Genomic DNA, 20,922 nt, shown 5'->3' on the forward strand with positions numbered 1-20,922 from the left:
GATATGGTGTGTGTGTAATAGTTAGCTACCTAGTGCCTACCTTTTTTATAAAAATTATTTTTTAATAAATAAATAGAGAATTTACATTAAAAACAAAAAATAAACGTGGTGATTACAATGAGAAACAGACAAAAGCTAGATGACTTGGTGATGGAAGATGGTTTGGAGCGTCTAGCAACAATTAATTCATAGTGTAGGTTCGTTTTAACTTTATTCTATTATACTACATATTAACCATACACTCTAATAAGATAAGAACAGAAATATTATAAATTTATGAAAATCATATTACTGCGGGTATCTAATACACGTTTAGAAATACACAATAACTATTATCGATACATTATGTCAACACCAAATACGTACATATTTTAGTTGTCGTTACCTGCTGTCTACATAATATACCTATCAAACACATGTTAAAAGAAAAAAATATGAAATGTACAGTAGAATTGCACATCAATATAAATAATCAAATATTCTTATAATACACCATTATTTTTGGTTTTTTTTTAAATTTATAAACGTACGTGTTAGTACACAAAGAAATAACATTTATAGGTACAGACTATAGGTATTATAAAAGTATAAATTCATACAAAATAATTTAAACATTTTTTCACAAGGTTCTTTCTTGCAAATCTAAAAACCAGAGAACTCGCTGTGCTGTATAGTAGGTTCGGGTGTGCCTCGTCATTGAATAGGTCACTGTATTCGATACTTAGATGTGTTAAATAAGAACACAATGATAAATCAATACATATAATAGGAAATATTGCATGAATAATACGATCATGAACTAAGGAGACAAGCAAAATCATTATTTCTAAGGTCAGAGGATAGAAAAAATTGAAGGCTTTATACATTTTTAGCTATATAAAAACATTTGTAGATTTTCATGATTTTGAATAATTTGTAAAATAAACGATTGGCGAAAACTTCAAATGTCTATATTATTCGTTTTTGAATAATTACAACAAACTATTGAAAACACGTGATTAATTTTGAGTAAAAATTCTTGTTTTTTCTTAATTATTAAGAAAAGAACAGGAATTTTTTTACTTCAACTTCCTCACCAAAAATACCAATCAGATCTACTTAGCAGAAAATATATTAAAGTCGAAGGTTGAAGTATTTTTTTCAACTATAAAAAGTGTCTAGATACAAAAAGAAACACACACATCATTGTAAAATCAATACATTCATCGAAGCTTATAGAATCTAAAAAATAATATTTGACTCTTCGTCATCAAAGGGTTTTTATTTCAGTAAAAGGTAAGAAGGTTGAATCACCTTAGATACAAAATTAATTGTATGAATATTTAAACCTGAATCGGTTTGAATAAAACTGAATTGAAACATTAAAATGTAAAATTTTAAAGTAAAAATATATTATTTGAAGATACAAAATGTAGTTTTTGTCTTAAATATATCATCATGACTTGTGTTTATTACCTAGTTGTTATTAGACGTATTTCAAATAGGATAATATTATAACTTAGAGTATTTTTAAAAAATTCAACAGTAACTCAAAATGTTTATTTTTCTTATTAAATTTGTTGCCATGATTAATTGACAAGAAGGTAATAAAATAATGAATGATTTTATAAAATAAACATTATTGAACGAACATTTTAGCTTATATTCTTGATTATTGCTCATTGCTTTTAGAAGACATTAGTAGTATAACTAATATAGTAATAAGTAAGAACTAATATTCCACAAAAAACTTCGTGTAATTACAGCAATATTTCATAATATATTATGGACATATGGCAGTTAATATTTATCATATATTGTTTAGTAGTGTTTACCGTTTTAATAATATCTACTTAAGTACATTGCATTTCATTAGACAATATAAATGGTTATAATTTATATAAGACTCATAAATGACGTATAGAAACTACGGAATTTTACCTTCTCTTTTTTTAATGTTATAGTTATCATTTAAAGCCCTAATAACGAATTAAGTATCTATATAATTTGTTATTTAATGTAGTAAATAGTTATAATATAATCAATAATATGTGTCAAACACTTACTATACCTATTAAAATGTTTAAAATATAACAACATTTATTTAATTATTTGTTTTAAAATAAAATTATGATAACCCAATAACTTACTAGATGACCATTAGCTGGAGGCATGTCAACTTCAATATGAACGAATTCTTTTTTATGGCCTTCGTTAGATGTATAGGAAACCCCTTTGATTCCAATTCTATTTTGGATTCCATCAGTGCTAGGCTCTCCTTTCGGTTCTAGTACCATCCTAAAACAAAAATTTACAATAAAAATAAATAAATCACTGAATTTTAAATAAATATCGAAGAATAATAACGTCATTCAATTGATGTTCCTATATACCTCGTTTATGGTTCATTGCTTAGCGAGGACTACATCAACACGAATGTTATTACTTATGTATTTAACTATTTATATTATTAAAACGATAATTCTCGAATAGTAAAATAACTCTGAGCAATTAGTTGCCTAATAACAATGTTTTTTTTTCGATCTTATCATTAATAACAATGCAAAACTGCCAACTACTAACAAAAATGATAATAATTTTACTTTTTAGAAATATATGACACTCGTAAGTCAAAGTAATATTAGTTAATTGAGTATTGATTTTTTTAAATATACAATAGTATATACGCATGATTTTGATTTGCATAGAGTAAATAACATGTGTAGACTCTTAACCTATTTGATTCAATAATTGTTACTATATGACATATGTATATAGTATATTATCATATATAGGTACCATTATTTTCGTCGTTCCAAAACACGATATTATTAACACGAAACATTATTAAAAATTAATAAATACCTATAGCTAGTTGTAACAATACAAGTTAAATTCAATAATAAAGGTTTTTTTTTTTAAAAATAATTTCTATAATTTCTTCATTATAATTATACGTATATCTAATTAGAGGGGACTATAAATGAGGACATCAATGACGTCAATGTGTTAAGCTGAATAAAATACGGTCGAAAACTCAATCGATCGTTTAAACTGTGTAGTAAGGTGTATTAGTCAAAAGTAAATTAAAAGTATATAATAATTCAAACACAATTAATTAATGTTTGGTAATGGATATCAAGATAAGATGAATGGATTGAAAAGTGTAACAATAATTACTGTTGAACACGAACACCAAAAACAAATCTTTCATCTACTACACTAAACATAAATACCTACGCCCCATAAAATATTATTTAATAGGTCAGACAGTCGATAATACATCGTTACTGTAACAACCCTTAACGACATTTAGAAACCTTTATATATAACACAACCTACCTATATAGTAAAACACGAATGACAAACTAATCAATAATATGTCAATAATATTTGTCTTAATAATATGTTATATATATTAAAACGATGATTAATAATAGAAGGCAAATACTCTGCACGTTATATAAAATAAAAATTACATTCAATGATAATGATCAATAATATTGTTGGTATGTAATTTAATAAAATTAGAAATTTCATTCATTCAAATCTGTAATATTTATTTTAAACATACATTATATTTATATACCGAATCACATTTTTGCTTATAAATGAATAAGTATTTAAAATTCGAATAATTTAAAGAACTTACATAAAGTAAAAATCATATTTAAAATCATTGATTTTAAAAATGATTATACTAAAACAATAGTTAAATTCTCAAATTAAGAGCAAAATAATCAACCACAAAAAGCAGCTGATATACCAGAGAACATAAGATGAATTATAATAATATGACATAGAATAATAATTTTATTGATATCGTGAATCATGCCTATTAATTACAGTACCTACTAAAATTGAATTTTAAAATGTAATGTTTGAAAGAAACTTGTTATTAATACTAAATACGTTTATAATATCAATGTTTATATTATATCTCATAAACGTTATAAAAATAAACAATAATAAAAATACTTATAAAAATTGATAATATACTATTAATTAAAATACACCATATACCTACGCGCACTTGAAGATTCTTAAATCGGGAGTTAATATGCATTTAATTTATTAATAGTAAGCAAAAATTAGCCTTAATAAGTGGCCTATGATTGATTCATTGCATTATAGTGAATCATTGAATTAAGCAGTTTTTATGCAACTCGGCGTAAGCGCTAATTTTTTCCATCACAACTTTCATTGCTAAGGTTATCATTTAACAACCAATATGATTATTGATATTTTTGTTTTATAGGCATACTAAGAGGCATAATTTCCACTAATATATTATTCTATTGACATACAATTACTTCAATCATATATATTATATAGTATATACACGACAAAAACCCAATCAATTAAATGTAGTGAAAAGCGTATACCATTTTAATAATATAAAATTCAATTTCTTCAATATGATTAGGTAATATAACATTATATAATATTAAAGTCCATATAATCATAATTCATTTTAAACTTATAATTTCCGTTTAAAAACTAGAAAGTTATTTATTTTTCTATAGTATTTTTCTTTTAGGAGCTTGTTTAAAATAAGCTGTATAAACTGATAAGAAATTAGTTTTAACAATACAGATTCACTTGAGAGACGCAAACATTATTATTTTAATTTATATAAAACAACATTAGTTCTTAGAAATTAAGAACAATTAAACATTTGTTGAGGTATGGATATTTGTATTGCTCTCGAAATTCCCTCGCCTCCTCTATACCTGCATTTAATAATGGACGTTGATACAACATTATCAGTCAGGTATAAATAGCGGTAGGAAATAATAAAATAAAAAAAGTATGTATGTATGTCAAAGGAAATAATATAATTCGTCATGGAAAATTTAAGCGAAACATTTAGTTTCTTTTTTTATACAATCCTGTAAATCATTGCTCAATCATAAAATTTAGTTTAATATTGAGTGAATAGAAAACTATTTTATGTAAGACATAAATAAATAGAGTAAGTAAATAGTTCGCCAATGTTTTATTTACTATTATTAAAATCAAACTAAACTTAAACTCATTATAACTAAAATCTTCATATTTATATTAAATTAACAAATCTAAAAATTATATTAGTTTAATTAATTTGAAAATGTTTTCCAGAAATGACAAATACTTATAAGATCTAAATTGTATAGATAAACATTTTTAATGCGAGTATAAGTATAAACTAGTATGCACATATTTGTTAATCCCTATAAAATATATTACTATATAGTATCTATTATAGGTATATTATTAAATCGGTGCTTATATTATTGTAATATTGAAACCTATGCCACAAGGACTATTTTATGGTAACAATTAAATTAGTAAGTGTTATAATTAAATGTTAATAATTATTTAGTAATTATTAAGATTTATTTCCCTAGTCAAATCAAACTTATTATAAATATTAAATAGGTATAAAGGAAATACAGTAAAATAATAATCTAATAGGTATTGCTGATATAATATATTGATGGACATGACTGCTTAGCTTATTTGTTATTGTTCTCTTAAATAATTAAACGCAATTAAATTGATACCACAATTAATTTATTATAATCATGGCTAAAATATAACTAGGTATGATCACTATGATCGCAACTTAGTGATACGCACGTGTCATGGCCGCCACTGGCAGTGCTATTATCACTTCGATTTATTAGTTAACAAAACAACACAAAATTATTAATTCTACGGCTAATTAAATCTAAAAATCCCTGCCATCCGAGATTCCTTTCCATGTTAAATCATGCAATATAGATATATAATATATTTCATATTAGTGCGTATGCGATCATACCTAGTTATTTAGCCATGATTATAATAAAATAATGTTATCAATGATAAGTGATAACTTATCATTAATGGAATGTATATTAGTTTAAATTTATACTAAAGGGAAGATGTATCTATTGGTTATAGAGCTTTTTTTATCATATAAAAACTTTCTAGGTCAGCAAGAAATCTATAAAAGTACCACGTAGCACTTTAAATAGGAAAATGTATTTAAACGATAATTTTAGAGATGACATTTATTTAAATTATAACAGCATTAATTCCTCAATAGCGTAAAGAAAATTTACAGTCAACCTGTGAAAAATATTGTAGAAATCTATTTTGAAGACACTGCAGAGTATATATCTTATAATATAAGAACTGCAATACTTAATAAAAATCCTATTCAAAATTATAAATAAAATAACGAATATGCGTATTAAAAATATAAACAAGTTGTTTGTGATAAATAATAATCAATGGATTAAGCATTTCATAATTAAATATTACACAAGAAATAAGATTAAATATTTTAGTATATTATTTTTTCAAATTAATTTTCATATAGCTTCAACATTAAACATTTTGGCAACATTTATAAAACATTTTTTTATCGTATAAATCGAGAATATTGTAATATAATATACTTTTTCTCAATGAAAATTATAGTATTCAGATCATAAGAAATCTGCAATACTATTCAATATTCCCACAGCATATTCGTATTGTATAATTAAATATTTATAAGCAATGGTGAGTAAAAAAATTCAAAATACGGGTGTAAGCCAACATTTCTTCGAAAAAATTTGTGGTTTTCGGTGGGTTTTTTACTCCTCACCAAAAAAAGGAAAATAATATTATTTTAAAAACAATGCATTATTTACTTTATTCAAAATGTAAAACCATAACGTATCCTTGATATATAGATTGGATAATATAATTTGAAGACTCAATTCACAACACCACTAACTATACTCAATAAATCAACAAATAATATTATTTATTATTTGGTCGTTATACGTTTTTACATATGTGTATTTCAATAAAATTACACAATTGACTATTTTGTGAATAATTAATTCATTGTAATATCAGTGTAACTTTATTGCAATACAAAAATTAAATAGCAATAGGTATTTGTATGTTAATTTTGTTTTGAGAGCTCTGTAATAAAGAAACATACACCTATCAGTATATCACGTACCTATTAGTACATCGAGGACGTCATGTTATTTTTGCACCGTAACTGCTGGGGTTACGTTCTTACAAAAAGAAATATCTAATATTTTATTGTGTTTTTGACATCCGGTTTAATTATGTGTAAGAATAATGTTGTTATTCATTATCTTGAGTCATTCTCGAGTTTCAAAAGCTTAGAAGTTAGATTCAGTACTAAAACAACAAACATAATAAACGGAAAGTCGGTAATATTATTAATAGTATTTAACATTTGTACCATAATCATATCCAAAAAAAAATCAAATATTGTGGGTAAAATATAACATTTATTAGATATAAATTTATAAAAAATAAAATATTCGTCTAGTTTTTATCTATATCTTATACATACTTACATTGTAGATGAATACAACTTTAACAGTAAAAGCACAACTCAAAGGTAAGGTAAATAAAAAATTAACAGAGATATTTATTAATACATTCATGCTTAATTAAATTTAATATGCATAATTCGTTTGGATATTTTATTCAACTAAAATATTTATGTAGCGTTATCCTTTTCCTTTTTTATTGACATACTAGTTGCATATGAAACGTAAAAACACAGTTCATTATACTCACTCCATTAACATAAAAATTTTTAGATCGTAAAAAGTGATTACCAAAGCCATTAAAAAAATTCATAAGAAAGCAGAGTTAAATATAAGAAAGACCATTGGGGTTTTGGTACCACAAAAACAAGTGTATTATCATGTAAACTTGGAATTGATTGCTATCAAATTGGCTGGTTTCGAATTAAAAGAGATGATAAAGGTTGTGCTTTCTGTAACTTTTAGAGTTTATGAAAGAAATGTGATTTAAAACAAAAATAGTATTAAGAACATAGTTTTAGAGTTTATATTATGCAAACAGTATAAGTAAATTTAAATTTAAAGCAAAATAATTAGGCGATCAAACACATATATTATTAATAGATGTATAAACTAATAGTTGCTGATAAGAACTGTTGATTTCCAATGAAATTATGTGCAAATACTAAAACATTTATGACCATTCACCATTCACCACTTTTAAAAACCCTTCCAAAAATGTAATAATTTACGACACATCGACAGATCTTATATTAACCCACTAATTTTGTTTTTTTTAAAAAATTCATTTAAAAAATGAAGAGAAGAGAGTATAATATATTATTATTATGGGGTTTCGAGTTTATCTCGTCATTTATATTTATATGATACCGACATACGTATCATAAAACAGAGTGAAAAGGTCGTGATACAAATGGCTTAAAATTATCCTAAATATTTTGAAAATTGCATAAAAAATATTAATTATGTAATACTGGAACGTTTCAAATGTCTACGATTAATTTTCAAAACAATATTTTGTTTAAATATCTAAATTTGCCAATTTGCACTTCAAACGCTTAAAAAAAGTGACTAGGTACTTCAGATATTTTTAATTTCTTAAAACAACATATGAAGGAATTTTTATTCGATTTTCAAGGTTTTTCACTTGAGTAAAAATTGTTTCAACATAAATCAAAAAAAATTTGATTACATAAAACGTCTATGAATAGTTGAAAAAGAGCCCAAATATTTTGAAAATTATATCATTTTGATATAGGTAAAATGCTAATATAAATATTGTGTTACAATTCTGAGTATCAATAGGGTTATTCATTTTTAACTTAAGCAAAACAACAAAATCGACTTTGTTAAAAACTAGTGTTAGGCAAATACTCAAGTTGTTCTGTAATTTTTTTTCGTTATCCCGATTATTTAGAAAAGTAAGGGTAATTATTTACTTTAAACCCCACAATACTAGCTAGATCATATTTGTTATCAGAAACTGCCCTTTAAGTTGTTGTTTGAAGCATTACTACTGCCCAAAAAGGTGGTGAGGTATAAAAAAAAAATTGTATTGTTAAACCAATACACTTAAGTGTGCAATGTTCAGAATCAAAAATCAAAAACTGTACATCTTGATACTTTAAAGAACGTGTAGAACATTTGTCTACATTCCAATCTTCACAGCCAATATTTTAGATACAAAAACACAAATTATTGAATTGTTGATAATTGTGTATGAATGTATGGTAGATAATTTTAAAAGGCAAGAGCAATCGAGTATTATTATTATTTATGATAAACAAATAAATTAGTTTGATGCAAACCTATTAAATAATATACCTTTTACAATACTTTAAGAGTGAAAATAATTGTATGCTTGGTAGTTCACAATCTGTACACGTGCTATATCATAGGATTCATAATGTATTCGGGACAAATACTATAATTTTAGACCCAGTGAACAATGTGGCAGAGTCAAAATGATAAAAATCCTAACTTTACCTTCTTGTATATTTAAAATAAGTGCTTAAAAAAAATGAATGATAAAAATTACTATGAATATAGGATGTGATGATATAAAATTATCTTCAAACCATTGTGTACTTTTAAAAGTTTTAAGTTATAACAATTTTTTTTCATAATGTATGAAATATGAATATTATTCATATTTCTTATGTTATAAATCATAGATTTACTATTAAATGTACAAATATATTGACGGCGAATAATAGGTACATGCATGGTATATGATATTGGTATGAAAGTATTTAGTAGCAACTAGCAAGGATTGACAAAATTATACATATATTATTATTACGAGTTTTTCTAAACACATAACTGATCGATAATTTTGTCGGTTACTCATTCTTATTTGTAACATTCAATTAGTTTTTGCCTAACAAACGTCGTAGAGTGCTGACAATTATCTAGTCACGAAAAAATCTTGTGTTAACACTTAACACTCGTGGTTAACCGTGGGAAGTGCTGTAAAATTTTTCTCATAAAAATTGTACAACATTTTTAAGTAAAATAAAATATGGGAATTCTATACGTATAGCACTTTAATGAAAATAATTGAAAAAATAATAATATCAATAACATTTAAGTATACCTAATGTATATCTGAACTAAAAATATCTCACTACTAATGTTAGTAAAATTCTTTAAGCTCGACGAAACAAAAAACTGAGTAACAATCTGAAATAAAAAAAAACTGCTATGACACACAATTGATGATCATGCCCTCACGTTTTGATTAAAAAACATTAAATATTAAATTGGGTATGTATTAACTCATATTTTCCGTACTTTTAATGATAAAGTTTAAAATATTAAAACCAACCCCTAATATTAAAATATCTCACTCTCACACTTTGAGTATTATAGGTGTTATATAATTTGCATTTGGTAAGCAATTAGACATTTAGTTCAACTAAACAATTTCAAAAATCAGTTATGTCACTAATAGGACATAATGTATTCAGAACAAAAAACGCAATATTAAAGAAAATGCATGTTCTATTATCTAATTCAAATGTTCAAACATTCATTTATGTAAATACCTAATTAATTAGATATAAACTAATTTTTTTTTTTTAAATAAATATAATATAATAATATTTTTATGATTAAAAACTAATACTTACTTTAAAAAATAACTGTACAAAATATAAATAAGTTCCATATTAATAAATTATTATAATAAACTAATCACTCTGTAGTCTGTACACAAACACTTATAATAATATATTTTTAAGTCCCCCTCCAAGTTACAAGATAATAACAAATATGATAAAAATAGAAATAGCTACAATTATTTAATACACACAATTTTGCATGAGAAATGTAAAATAAAAAACACTAACTTGAAAGTTCCACAGACCACAGTACCAAATTATTGTTTATTATTTAATGTTATCTACAACAATTATTTTAAATGCGTATTATTGTTATTAACCAGGAGGCGTGATAAAAGCTTTCAATAAAATAATGTAATGTACAACATATTTATAAAATCAATTTATTATAAAATTGTATTATAAAATAGGTACAAATAAATATTTAAGCATAAGCGTAAAGTTAAAACATCATTAAAAATATTATATAAATGACTAATGAGTATTGAGTAAAGACCGTTTTATTGACGAATCATGTCCCGAAGACAACTAGAAAACACATAAGTAAAATTTAAAATAATGTCGTTATTTATATTTTGAAACTGCAAATACGTAGGTATTGAGTATATGTACGAGGTCGGTAATTACAATATCATGCGAAACAATCACCCACTACGCGTTTAGTTCCAGAACATCTGTGAAATGTAAATAGGTAGGTATCCAATAATGCCAAGACCGAAAAATATTCCAAATGTATTATGATGCTAATAATTATTATCAACATATTTTAAACCTTGTAGTATGACTATAAATAGCAGTTGCAAATAAGGTCATTACGAGGTTATATAAGTATAATTTAACTATCACTTTTACTAGTAAATATTATAATCGGAGTCGATTTTCAGACACGAAATTTAGGCAGCCTATAGGTAAGTCATCGTCTCGACCCACCCAAATGTTGACCCTTGCCAGTCCCACACTAAACAGGTGCATATGCCTAGTATGGATGCATGCATTATTTAAACACGTATATAACTATTATATATACATTGTAGTAACTATATACGAGGCGAAAACAAACGTAATTTTACAAAGCGTTAGGGAAAAAAATCGTTAAGAACGGAACGAAGCGTACAAACAAACAGATATGTGATTCTCATCGAAGAAAGTTCGAATGCGCCGCCGGTGGGATAGTGCTCACCATGTGAATGCAGAGGATACCATTAACAGGAAACCGTGGATCGATTGGCCTCGAGCATAATATTACATGTTATTATTGCACGATAACGAGATGGGATCACCAGAACACCACCGACACAAGCACCACCTGCAGTGGCGATCACAGTCCGTACATATATTATATTAATATATAAATATTTATCAATATATTATATGTGTATGCGCGTGTGTGTGTGTGTGTGTGTGTGTGTGTATGCGACGGAAACAGTATCACTCGCGCACAATTCTATAACAGTTGTAGAATGAGTTTACTGATCGTGAAAACTGTTTTTTTAATGTATACAGTACAAAATATTATTTTTTACGAAAACCGTGAAAAATAATTTGTGCGTCACGACGACGACAGGCCAATAGATCGGAACAGCGGTCACGTGAGACACCAAAACGCGTACGCGCGCCACGGATTTAGACGGTACACTGCCCGCCGCCCGGCAGTCGCGAATCGCGATTATTGCCGACGCAGAGGCGCGCGCGAGTAGTGTCGTTGGGAGACGCGCGCGCACCGCCGACGATGGTCGGTCGGTAGGCGAGAGGTGGTAGTCCCGCCGCCGCCTCCGATGTTTACAGTGCTGACGATGGTATAGCGTCGGCGGCGCCGACTTGACAAGAACCGAAGGACACACCACTTAATGTCCGTAACGTGAAAATTGTAAAAAAAAAAAAAATAGATATAGGTGTATACTAAGCAAAGCCTAAAATTATGGCACCAAATCACAATTCACAACACGAATAAGTTTATGGAGTACGAGATTTAATTAGGGCACTGCGCTACTGCAGCACGACACGGAGTGAAACGGCATATTTTAGAGCATGGTAGCTAATCAGTGTTCAGCCCCGTTAAATGTTTCAAACTGATAAACTATTCTCGATCAAATATTTTACTTCAAATTTATTTTTCAATTTATTTTGTATATTAGCTTCAAAACGATTGCAATCAATTTGTTTTGTTTTTAGAATTAATATTATTGGTTTTACAAAATTAATGTTCAACATATACTTATTGGCACAAAATGTAGAAAGAACCCCATGTTAATTCGACATAGCTAACTGTAAGATACTAAGATCTGCAATTAGAATAGTCTTTTTACTGCGATAATAATTGATTTCAGGTGTAGGAATATAGAATTAGTGCTAGAGGAAAATTATTGTAAGCATTAAAATGTATTTGTGAAAAAATGAACACATAGTGTATACCTATATAATAGTATAATACTTTATAGGTAATAGATTCTACTTTCTACTGGTATAATTGTACGATATTATTTCCATAACTAAAGAAAACGACACGTTAAGGTTCGTCTGTGTATACCAAAACAACCTCATAAGATCAGAAATTATGTATGATGTGATATTACAAAAATTAAAGGAAAAAAAATAAAGATTATCTAGAAGAATTTTTTAAAATATATTAATTAAAATTTAACACTCAATCTTTTTATTTATGTTAGTGATTTTAAACTGCAACAATTGCATTTTCAAACTGTGTTCAAACTTTAATGAATAAACAATCATTAATAACACACAACCTAGTGGATTATACAGTTATACGGCTATAATCAGACACCCAGCATAAGCATGAAAACTTTACATTTTTATTTCTTAAATTTAAATTATATAAGTCGAAAGCTATATTTGTTTAAATTAAACCACTAACCAAAAGAATCGCGTGCAAAAACACTTATATTCAACAGACTAATGAAATAGTTCATGAGCGTGTTTTAGAATCTTATTTAATTATTACCATTTATTGCCTGTGAAAATAACTGAAATACTATAGTATTTCCATAAAAAAAAATATTAGTCAGAAACTTGCTATATTGATTGAATACTTGGGTGAATCTATTTATATCTGATGTAAAGCTATTTATACTACAAAATAAAGGATCATTTTGTTTTTTTTAAATAAGATTCAACATTTTATAATTTATATATTTTTTTGCAAAATCATGTCTCAAAGTTAAATATTGAGATACATATTAATATATTATAAACAAATCGTACAAAATAACATAATATAATATATAAGCAAACTTTTTAAACTTTTTTGTTGCCTGGATTCTATTGAGTGTTGAAAAAATAATAACATAATAACGATTTAATTTAAATTATTAATATATAGAATAATTGTATAAATTATAATCACGACAAAGCTTTCCTGTATACATATGCAATTTCCTAGATGAGTCATTCATTATTTATTGTAAATATAAATATTATGTTCAAACCGGTTCTATAAAGAATCTTTAAAATACGCCGGCGACACTAACGAAATGTTAGTGCTATTAAAATTACAATTAGTGAAGAACTGACATACCTCTACGGCTTTACATATTATGTTCTATATTGATTTAAGTATATTATCATTTATATTTTTTATACCTATATAATATTGTACCTAAAGGTAATAATGCGTAATTTACACTTTGTTTTAAACAACAATACAATAAAACGATAAAATAATTAAAACATAACAGAATTCGAACTTTTAAAAATGTATTTATTGCATATAAGAGTGTAATAAATACTTCATATGTAGTATATACTAAAAACTTATTATGTAGGTAGATATTATATTTATATCTATTATCTAAGAACTGTAATAAATTAATATATCTAGATTCTAAATACTTTTTCAGTATCTTGTATTTTTATCCATCCCTGCTAAAATAACTACAAAACATTTAAGTTAAAATACAGTTCTTGGGCAATAACTTTATGCCTAAATCATACAACTACGGCAATATAACTAATATCATATAAAATATTTAAAATGTAATTATATTATAATAATTAATATTATAGTGAATTGCTAAAAAATATTTAGATGACGTAAGCATTTTTATTAAAACAATTTTTATTACTTTCATAAATCATAATATTATAATCAATTTATACAAGCGGAGACTCTGAAAGACACGTATGCATACGTGTACGTCCTCATATGAAAGATAGTGAATTCTGAACTTAAAACTTCTATTAAAAAAAACTGTGATAGAGCTACTACTAGCTAGTTACGTATATAGGGGAGGAAGGTACTTGGATAGGGGTTCAACCCCACTTGAAAATAAAAGTGTGTGTGTGTGTGTGTGTGTGTGTGTGTGTGTGTGTGTGTGAGTATAGAATTATTACTATATTTAAGTATTAATTATAAGGTCAGCGGATTTCTATAACCACCCCCTCAAATCCCACGAAATTAAATCCTATACATCTCACTGAATAGAGCAATAACACATTTTTTTTATTTCAAATTTAAATGATTATTCAACTATTGTGAAATATATTTTATTCGCACTATATAAGTTCAAAAACATAAACATAATATATATATATTGCCAAGTCTATTGATAATACAACAAAATTATTCATTCGATTTTGCGTTAATTTTACATATATGTACATTTTAGACAATAGTGAAATCAGATTTTAATACAGTATTTAGTGTTTTTAAGTATTTAAAATACATTTAAAGTAATTCTCGTTAACATTACATTAGCATAATACAGTGTGTCTATGGTCACGTCGTGCCGTAGTGAAACAGTCGCGATGCGCGCTAGTTTCTTAATTTTAAAAATACCACAACCACAAATTATTTCAAAAATCTATAAACTAAAATTATAGAATAGAAAGTTTAGTTTATCAATTTCACAACAATATTTATTTTGTTAAGAGTGGATTTAGAGGCTTTTGTTTTATTCGACATTTTTCGGATACTAAAAACTTAACAAATTGCACCTATATTCAATATTCATACCAGGTACCTTGGATAAAATAACATTTTTAGTTCCCAAATAGTTTTCAGAAAAATTGCAATAAACTGTAAATAATTTTCAATTTTTGAATAAATTAAACTACATTAGAAACTTTATACAAATGCTATAGAATTATCAATGACTTCTAATTCATATGTAACAGACATTCGTAGCCCGTAGGTAATCAAGCTTCTTGGTATTTTGCATCAATACATTTTTTGATCAACTAGATTACGAAATAAAATAAAATTTACTGGTATTGCAGTATTGTTATTTAATATTTATTGCTATATTTTTCATTTCGAATTTTTTTTTTGTAAGTAAGAAAAGCCGTGGCTAGGTTTATAAGTTAAGTGGTTGACGATTGGTTTTCACAAAAGAATGTCACTGACGTTTAGCTGGGTGGTAATTTCTCACACTTAACATCAATTGTATTATTATTGACTATTGACTAATACATTAAGATGATACATTAGATATTTGTTTAAATTAATTTGTACACCGTATTATTATTTGATGATTAAACAAATAATTAAATTACAAAGATAACAATCGACTTAAATAGCCTATATAGATGACAGCCATTAAAAACCAAAAGATATAATCATATTATATAGCTTTTAGGTTTTTGTAGATAATACTAAAAAATAATTATAAACAGTGACTATTATTTCAATACAATTAAATTAAAACAATTTAGTTTAATCGTATTGGCTTCTCATACAAATGCATATAGGTACCTATCAATTCCTTATAAACTTCTTTATTAAAAATGTTAATCGCTTCTCAACGATCAAAAGTAATTAGTTCACAAAACGTGTTTTTTTTATATAACTAAGTATCGATAAATATAAAATTATTCTGTGAGACTAAAATAACCTGTGAAATATTAAAAACAAATTTATTTCTTGAGGTTTAAAATTAATAATTTATTTTGGCAATACCCTTGACCTAATCAACCCTTGACAAGTATGTGTCATTATATATCGATATTCGTCACGAACATGTCTAATTATAGTAGGTATCTACTGAGAATTGTTCAACTAACTTTTTAGAACTTCAAAAATATGATGCAAAACAGTTAAACTGCTTACTTTTTGTTTTTATTTTATACTTACATTAGAAACTATAAAACAATCATATGTATTTACATTTAAGTAGCAGTTTAACTTTTACATTCAATTTGGGTGATTATGTACCCACAGTTCAAATTTGAAAATTAATTTTATAGATTTATAGAGAAAATGGAAAAATATCAATACTAATTTAGTCCTTGATTTCTAAATTAAGACATATCTAAAATTATTTATATAGTAATATCACAGAATATCTACATTAATATAATAATTTGTAGTGTACAAGTGTACGTACTTATCTATCTATCTATCTATCTATCTATTCTATCTACATTATGCATTTATTTTAGAACAAAAAAATAGTTAACCCTACACCTCAGGGATTTACATAACATACTACATTATTATTATAAGGTTAATATTGATTACATCCGTATTTTGTAGAATTATATTATTTTTCGAAATTGAGTATACATTAATGAGTCATCGACGTACAAGACAAGCTCACTTTTAAAAATATTTTTTTACTCCTACATTCAAAAACTAATATTGCTCTAAAACACTCCCGTATACGTAGTTTCTCAGATAACATTATATTAGTATACTTGATCATTCAAAATTAACGACAATTTTAACAATTGACCTATTTGAGGTTTTGGGCCTAAAAAAATTAATGACGCTCGTGTTTAAAAAATAGGAACAACAATAAAAGGGCGTATTAGATATTTTGGGTGGAAAATTCCACAATGTCAAGAAATGAGAATCGATAATTTCACATAAAGGCAAGTTTGCGTGCAGTGGTGCCACGCCCCAAAATCGACACTTCCCTTTTCCGGTGGAACCTGTGGAACCCTATCCAAGTATGTATACATTATGTCAGCTTAAGTAATAAATAATAATTATAATTTAATATGTATTATATACACGATACATTCAACCACCAATTATTAATAAGCTTCAAGAATTTAGTTTATTTTCATTACTAACAGTTAAGTAAAAGAAAAACAGGTTTTTAGATAATGAGTTCTTACTTAATTTCTTATTATTCCAACCCGAACTTCAAAAGCTCGAACACTCACGTCAAGCTCAAAATGTTTGAATTAATGATGAACTTAAAAGGTCAACACTCAACCCATTCCTTTAACAAAACATTAAAAATTCCTAAATCCCTTTAATCCATTTTTGAAACCAATTTGAAAACAATAGTACATCATACTACATTACTACATAACAAAAGCATACATATAACAATATATAATAAGGCTTCACAAAAAAATCTCACCCATATAGATAAAATCACAGCAGTTTAATTATAAGAGAAGATTAAGAGGCCCCTTTCCAATAATTCCTAAGCCCACCAATATTTTTTTGAATTAAATAATTATTTTAATGCAAAATAATAGGTAAATATGATAAATGATAAATGAAACAAAAAAATTAAGATCTAACATTGATTATTAAAGGTTAGCCAAAAAACAAAAATCAACTACATATTTAGAAAGACCTATCATTTCAATCAATGATCCATAAAAGTATCTCTTCATACATCTAACCTCAGCATACATAAAAGATCGAAAAATAAATTGATGCTAAAGAAACTTTTGTATGGTTGACATTATATAGAAAGGATGATAACGATAACAATAGTCAGTGGTCCACTTTCCACCATCCAGTAGTTATTACATTCTCAGCTGAACAGACAGATGTCCGATGCAAGTTGTATCAATTTTTGTTTTGATAACTGCAGTATTATATAGTTAGCTAAATAAATACATTTTTAACGAGTTCATTAGTTTTTTCCATTAATATTTTTATATTAAAATTTAACATGTAATTTCTGTACTAGGCTTACAGTTCATATACACACTAATTATAATATTAAATATAAATATATTTATTATTTATATATATTTAATAAATTACATCTAAAAAATAAATATATTAAAAACAATTTTCCAATGTTTTTTATGTTTATAAAATAATACAATAATTAATAGTATAAATTAATCCAAAACAAGCATGTAATTTGGGGGTGGGGTGTATAGCAGGATGCAGAATTGCACCTATGTATTTTAAAACACCTTCCTTTGCCTTCCAAAAAATGTTATTTTCCCATCAAAATATCAAAAATATAAGAAAGTCTAATTCAGGGCTGAATAAACAATCACTAAACTATGAATCAATATTAAACTAATGGTCCATTAAATATGTTTTATTGGCCCATGATTGGTCTATTAAATTTTAGTGAACCATCAAGTTAATAATTTTTTTTATTTCCCGGTCATTTATAACCTGGCATCAAATTTCGTTCTTAGTTATTATTTTTTAAAATCTTATCGCCTGCTTTTACATGTATAGTACACTGTATATTATACCACTGTAACCTATAAATATAGGACTGGTATTGATTTAAAAGTGTCATGCAAAAATGTTGCCACCAAAAACTGAATCAATGTGCCTGAATTAAAACCACATAATTAATTAAAATAAACTTACCCGTACGGTATCCGAATAAAGTGCGTCTATATTGATCTTGGTGTAAAGTATATACACAATTGGTAATTAATAAAATCATATTAAACAATAATATAATTTCAAAAATGCAATAGATAACATCCAAGTTTCTGAAAATGATAAAATAATTCAACTAATGAGTTTATAATATAATATTTACCTAGTTTAGTAAAAATTAATAAGATAAATTCCGAGTATCTAACTTGGTTAAATAATTTATTAGTTAATGCTGTTTATGGTAAAATACAGGAATATATACATATTTACAAAACATTGTAATTATAAAACTGAGATTTTAAACATCCTTTCCAAGATGTATGAACTCACCTTCATTATTAGCTAAAATCTATTTGAAACCTTCTACCCCTCAACTTTACTTATCCTTCATAATTCCATTTTCCGATTCAAACAATTTATTCAACTTTTTATACCACATTTTTTTGTATTCTTCTAAATATCATAATTTTAAAATTAAGTTTTAGTTATCGCTATACGTTTATCTGGCTATCTCAGTTACCTATCTATTACATATTATTTACTTATAATATATTTAGAACTTTACTATTAAGATTTATTTTATGCTGTCTACTTTTTATATAAATGAATAATTACCTAACCACCATTTGTATCATTAAATTATAATTGTATTAGAAAGCCATTCAAAAAGCAAAAACATATTTTATGCACAAAAGTTTTGTCAGAATGACAAAAAGAAATAATAAGATTCTAATTTTTATCAAACTATACTCTATCGAGAATAATAATGCACCAGGCGGCAGACAAAAACTGGTTCTAGTTTGCACATTTGCTCCACTCCACAGACCATTGCCGTTGACACCTCGCACTCTGCCTACACCCTTCGCTGTGCCGCATGCGTTCTTATTCTGGATAGAGTATAGTGTAAGTAGACACTTCAGAAACATATAACTTATGTATAACTGGTCATAATTTTTATATATGTTAATAAGTAACACAAATAAGCACCTAGTTCAAAAGAGTTAATAAAATCTATGGTCAAAATGTATAATTATTCATTATAGACATGTATTATATAATAATATTATGTATACAGTATATCGAGAATATTTACTGATTCAGCATTTATGCTTTTTATTGTGTAACAAATATGATTTAAGTAAACAGTACTTATAAGTTTTAATTGTATATTATACACAACTATATTTTTTTCTTGAAATATTAAAATCAATTATATTTTATATAAGTATATTTAAATAGATAAATTAAGTACCTATTCATTATTTATTTACTAATAGGCTATTAAATAGTCACTCAAACATTTCTCTATCTATAGTCATTCTGAATTCTGACTCATTTATCATTTGTTATTAAGTCCTATGAGATCACAGGACTCATAGGTAGATATCAATAATTAAGTATATATTATTATAACTAAGATCTAACTTACAGATTAAACATTGACCTACATCACTTTGTAAGTCTTTAGGATGTCAAATGCCACAATAATGGGTTACAGTTTGTCTTTAAAACTCATTTGTCACAAAGATAAATATAAGTAATATTATAGAGGGTGAAAATAAACTAAAAACTTTTGAATTTCTTATATAAAAAATTAAATAAAAACTGCAACTTAATAGGTGCTTACCTAATAATAACGATCAATGATCATAATAATTTAACAAAACTGTAAATAGCAAATTATTATTGTTGATGTTACATATCAGTCGTAGATAAGTTTATATCACTAAATTAATTTGAGTATTTGACCGATATCAGTTTTTTTCTGGTTTTGTTTTTTATTATGACGCACCCACTGTTGATATGAAAAACAGTCCACAATATGATTATGGTATATATTGGTATCATTACGTACTATCTAACTGTAGTAATAATATTATAATATTATTATGTGAACCTAAGCCTAATAAGAAAAAACAAAAACATAAACCTATGT

General features: G+C 26.0%; 1 protein-coding gene across 7 annotated transcripts in view; it reads right to left on the bottom strand.

Moving 5' to 3' along the window:
- LOC111027272 (phosphatidylcholine:ceramide cholinephosphotransferase 2-like) overlaps positions 1 to 20,712 on the bottom strand; it is a 28,167-nt gene extending 7,455 nt beyond the window's left edge. The window contains exons 1-3 of one of the 7 annotated variants that reach the window (XM_022305579.1): positions 20,614 to 20,712; positions 18,972 to 19,099; positions 2,130 to 2,277 (exon numbers count right to left, since the gene is read on the bottom strand). In XM_022305579.1, the coding sequence (XP_022161271.1) occupies positions 2,130 to 2,276 (147 nt within the window). In that variant the 5' untranslated portion in view covers position 2,277; positions 18,972 to 19,099; positions 20,614 to 20,712. Of the gene's footprint in view, positions 1 to 2,129; positions 2,278 to 6,964; positions 7,153 to 11,546; positions 12,084 to 18,971; positions 19,100 to 19,316; positions 19,442 to 20,415 lie in introns of those variants that run through there. The other 6 variants (XM_022305578.1, XM_022305577.1, XM_022305581.1 and 3 more) reach the window with 6 other exon arrangements.
- Positions 20,713 to 20,922: the final 210 nt, after the last annotated feature.

The sequence above is a fragment of the Myzus persicae genome, unplaced genomic scaffold (genome assembly GCF_001856785.1).
Source record: "Myzus persicae strain clone G006 unplaced genomic scaffold, MPER_G0061.0, whole genome shotgun sequence".
NCBI lineage: Eukaryota > Metazoa > Arthropoda > Insecta > Hemiptera > Aphididae > Myzus > Myzus persicae.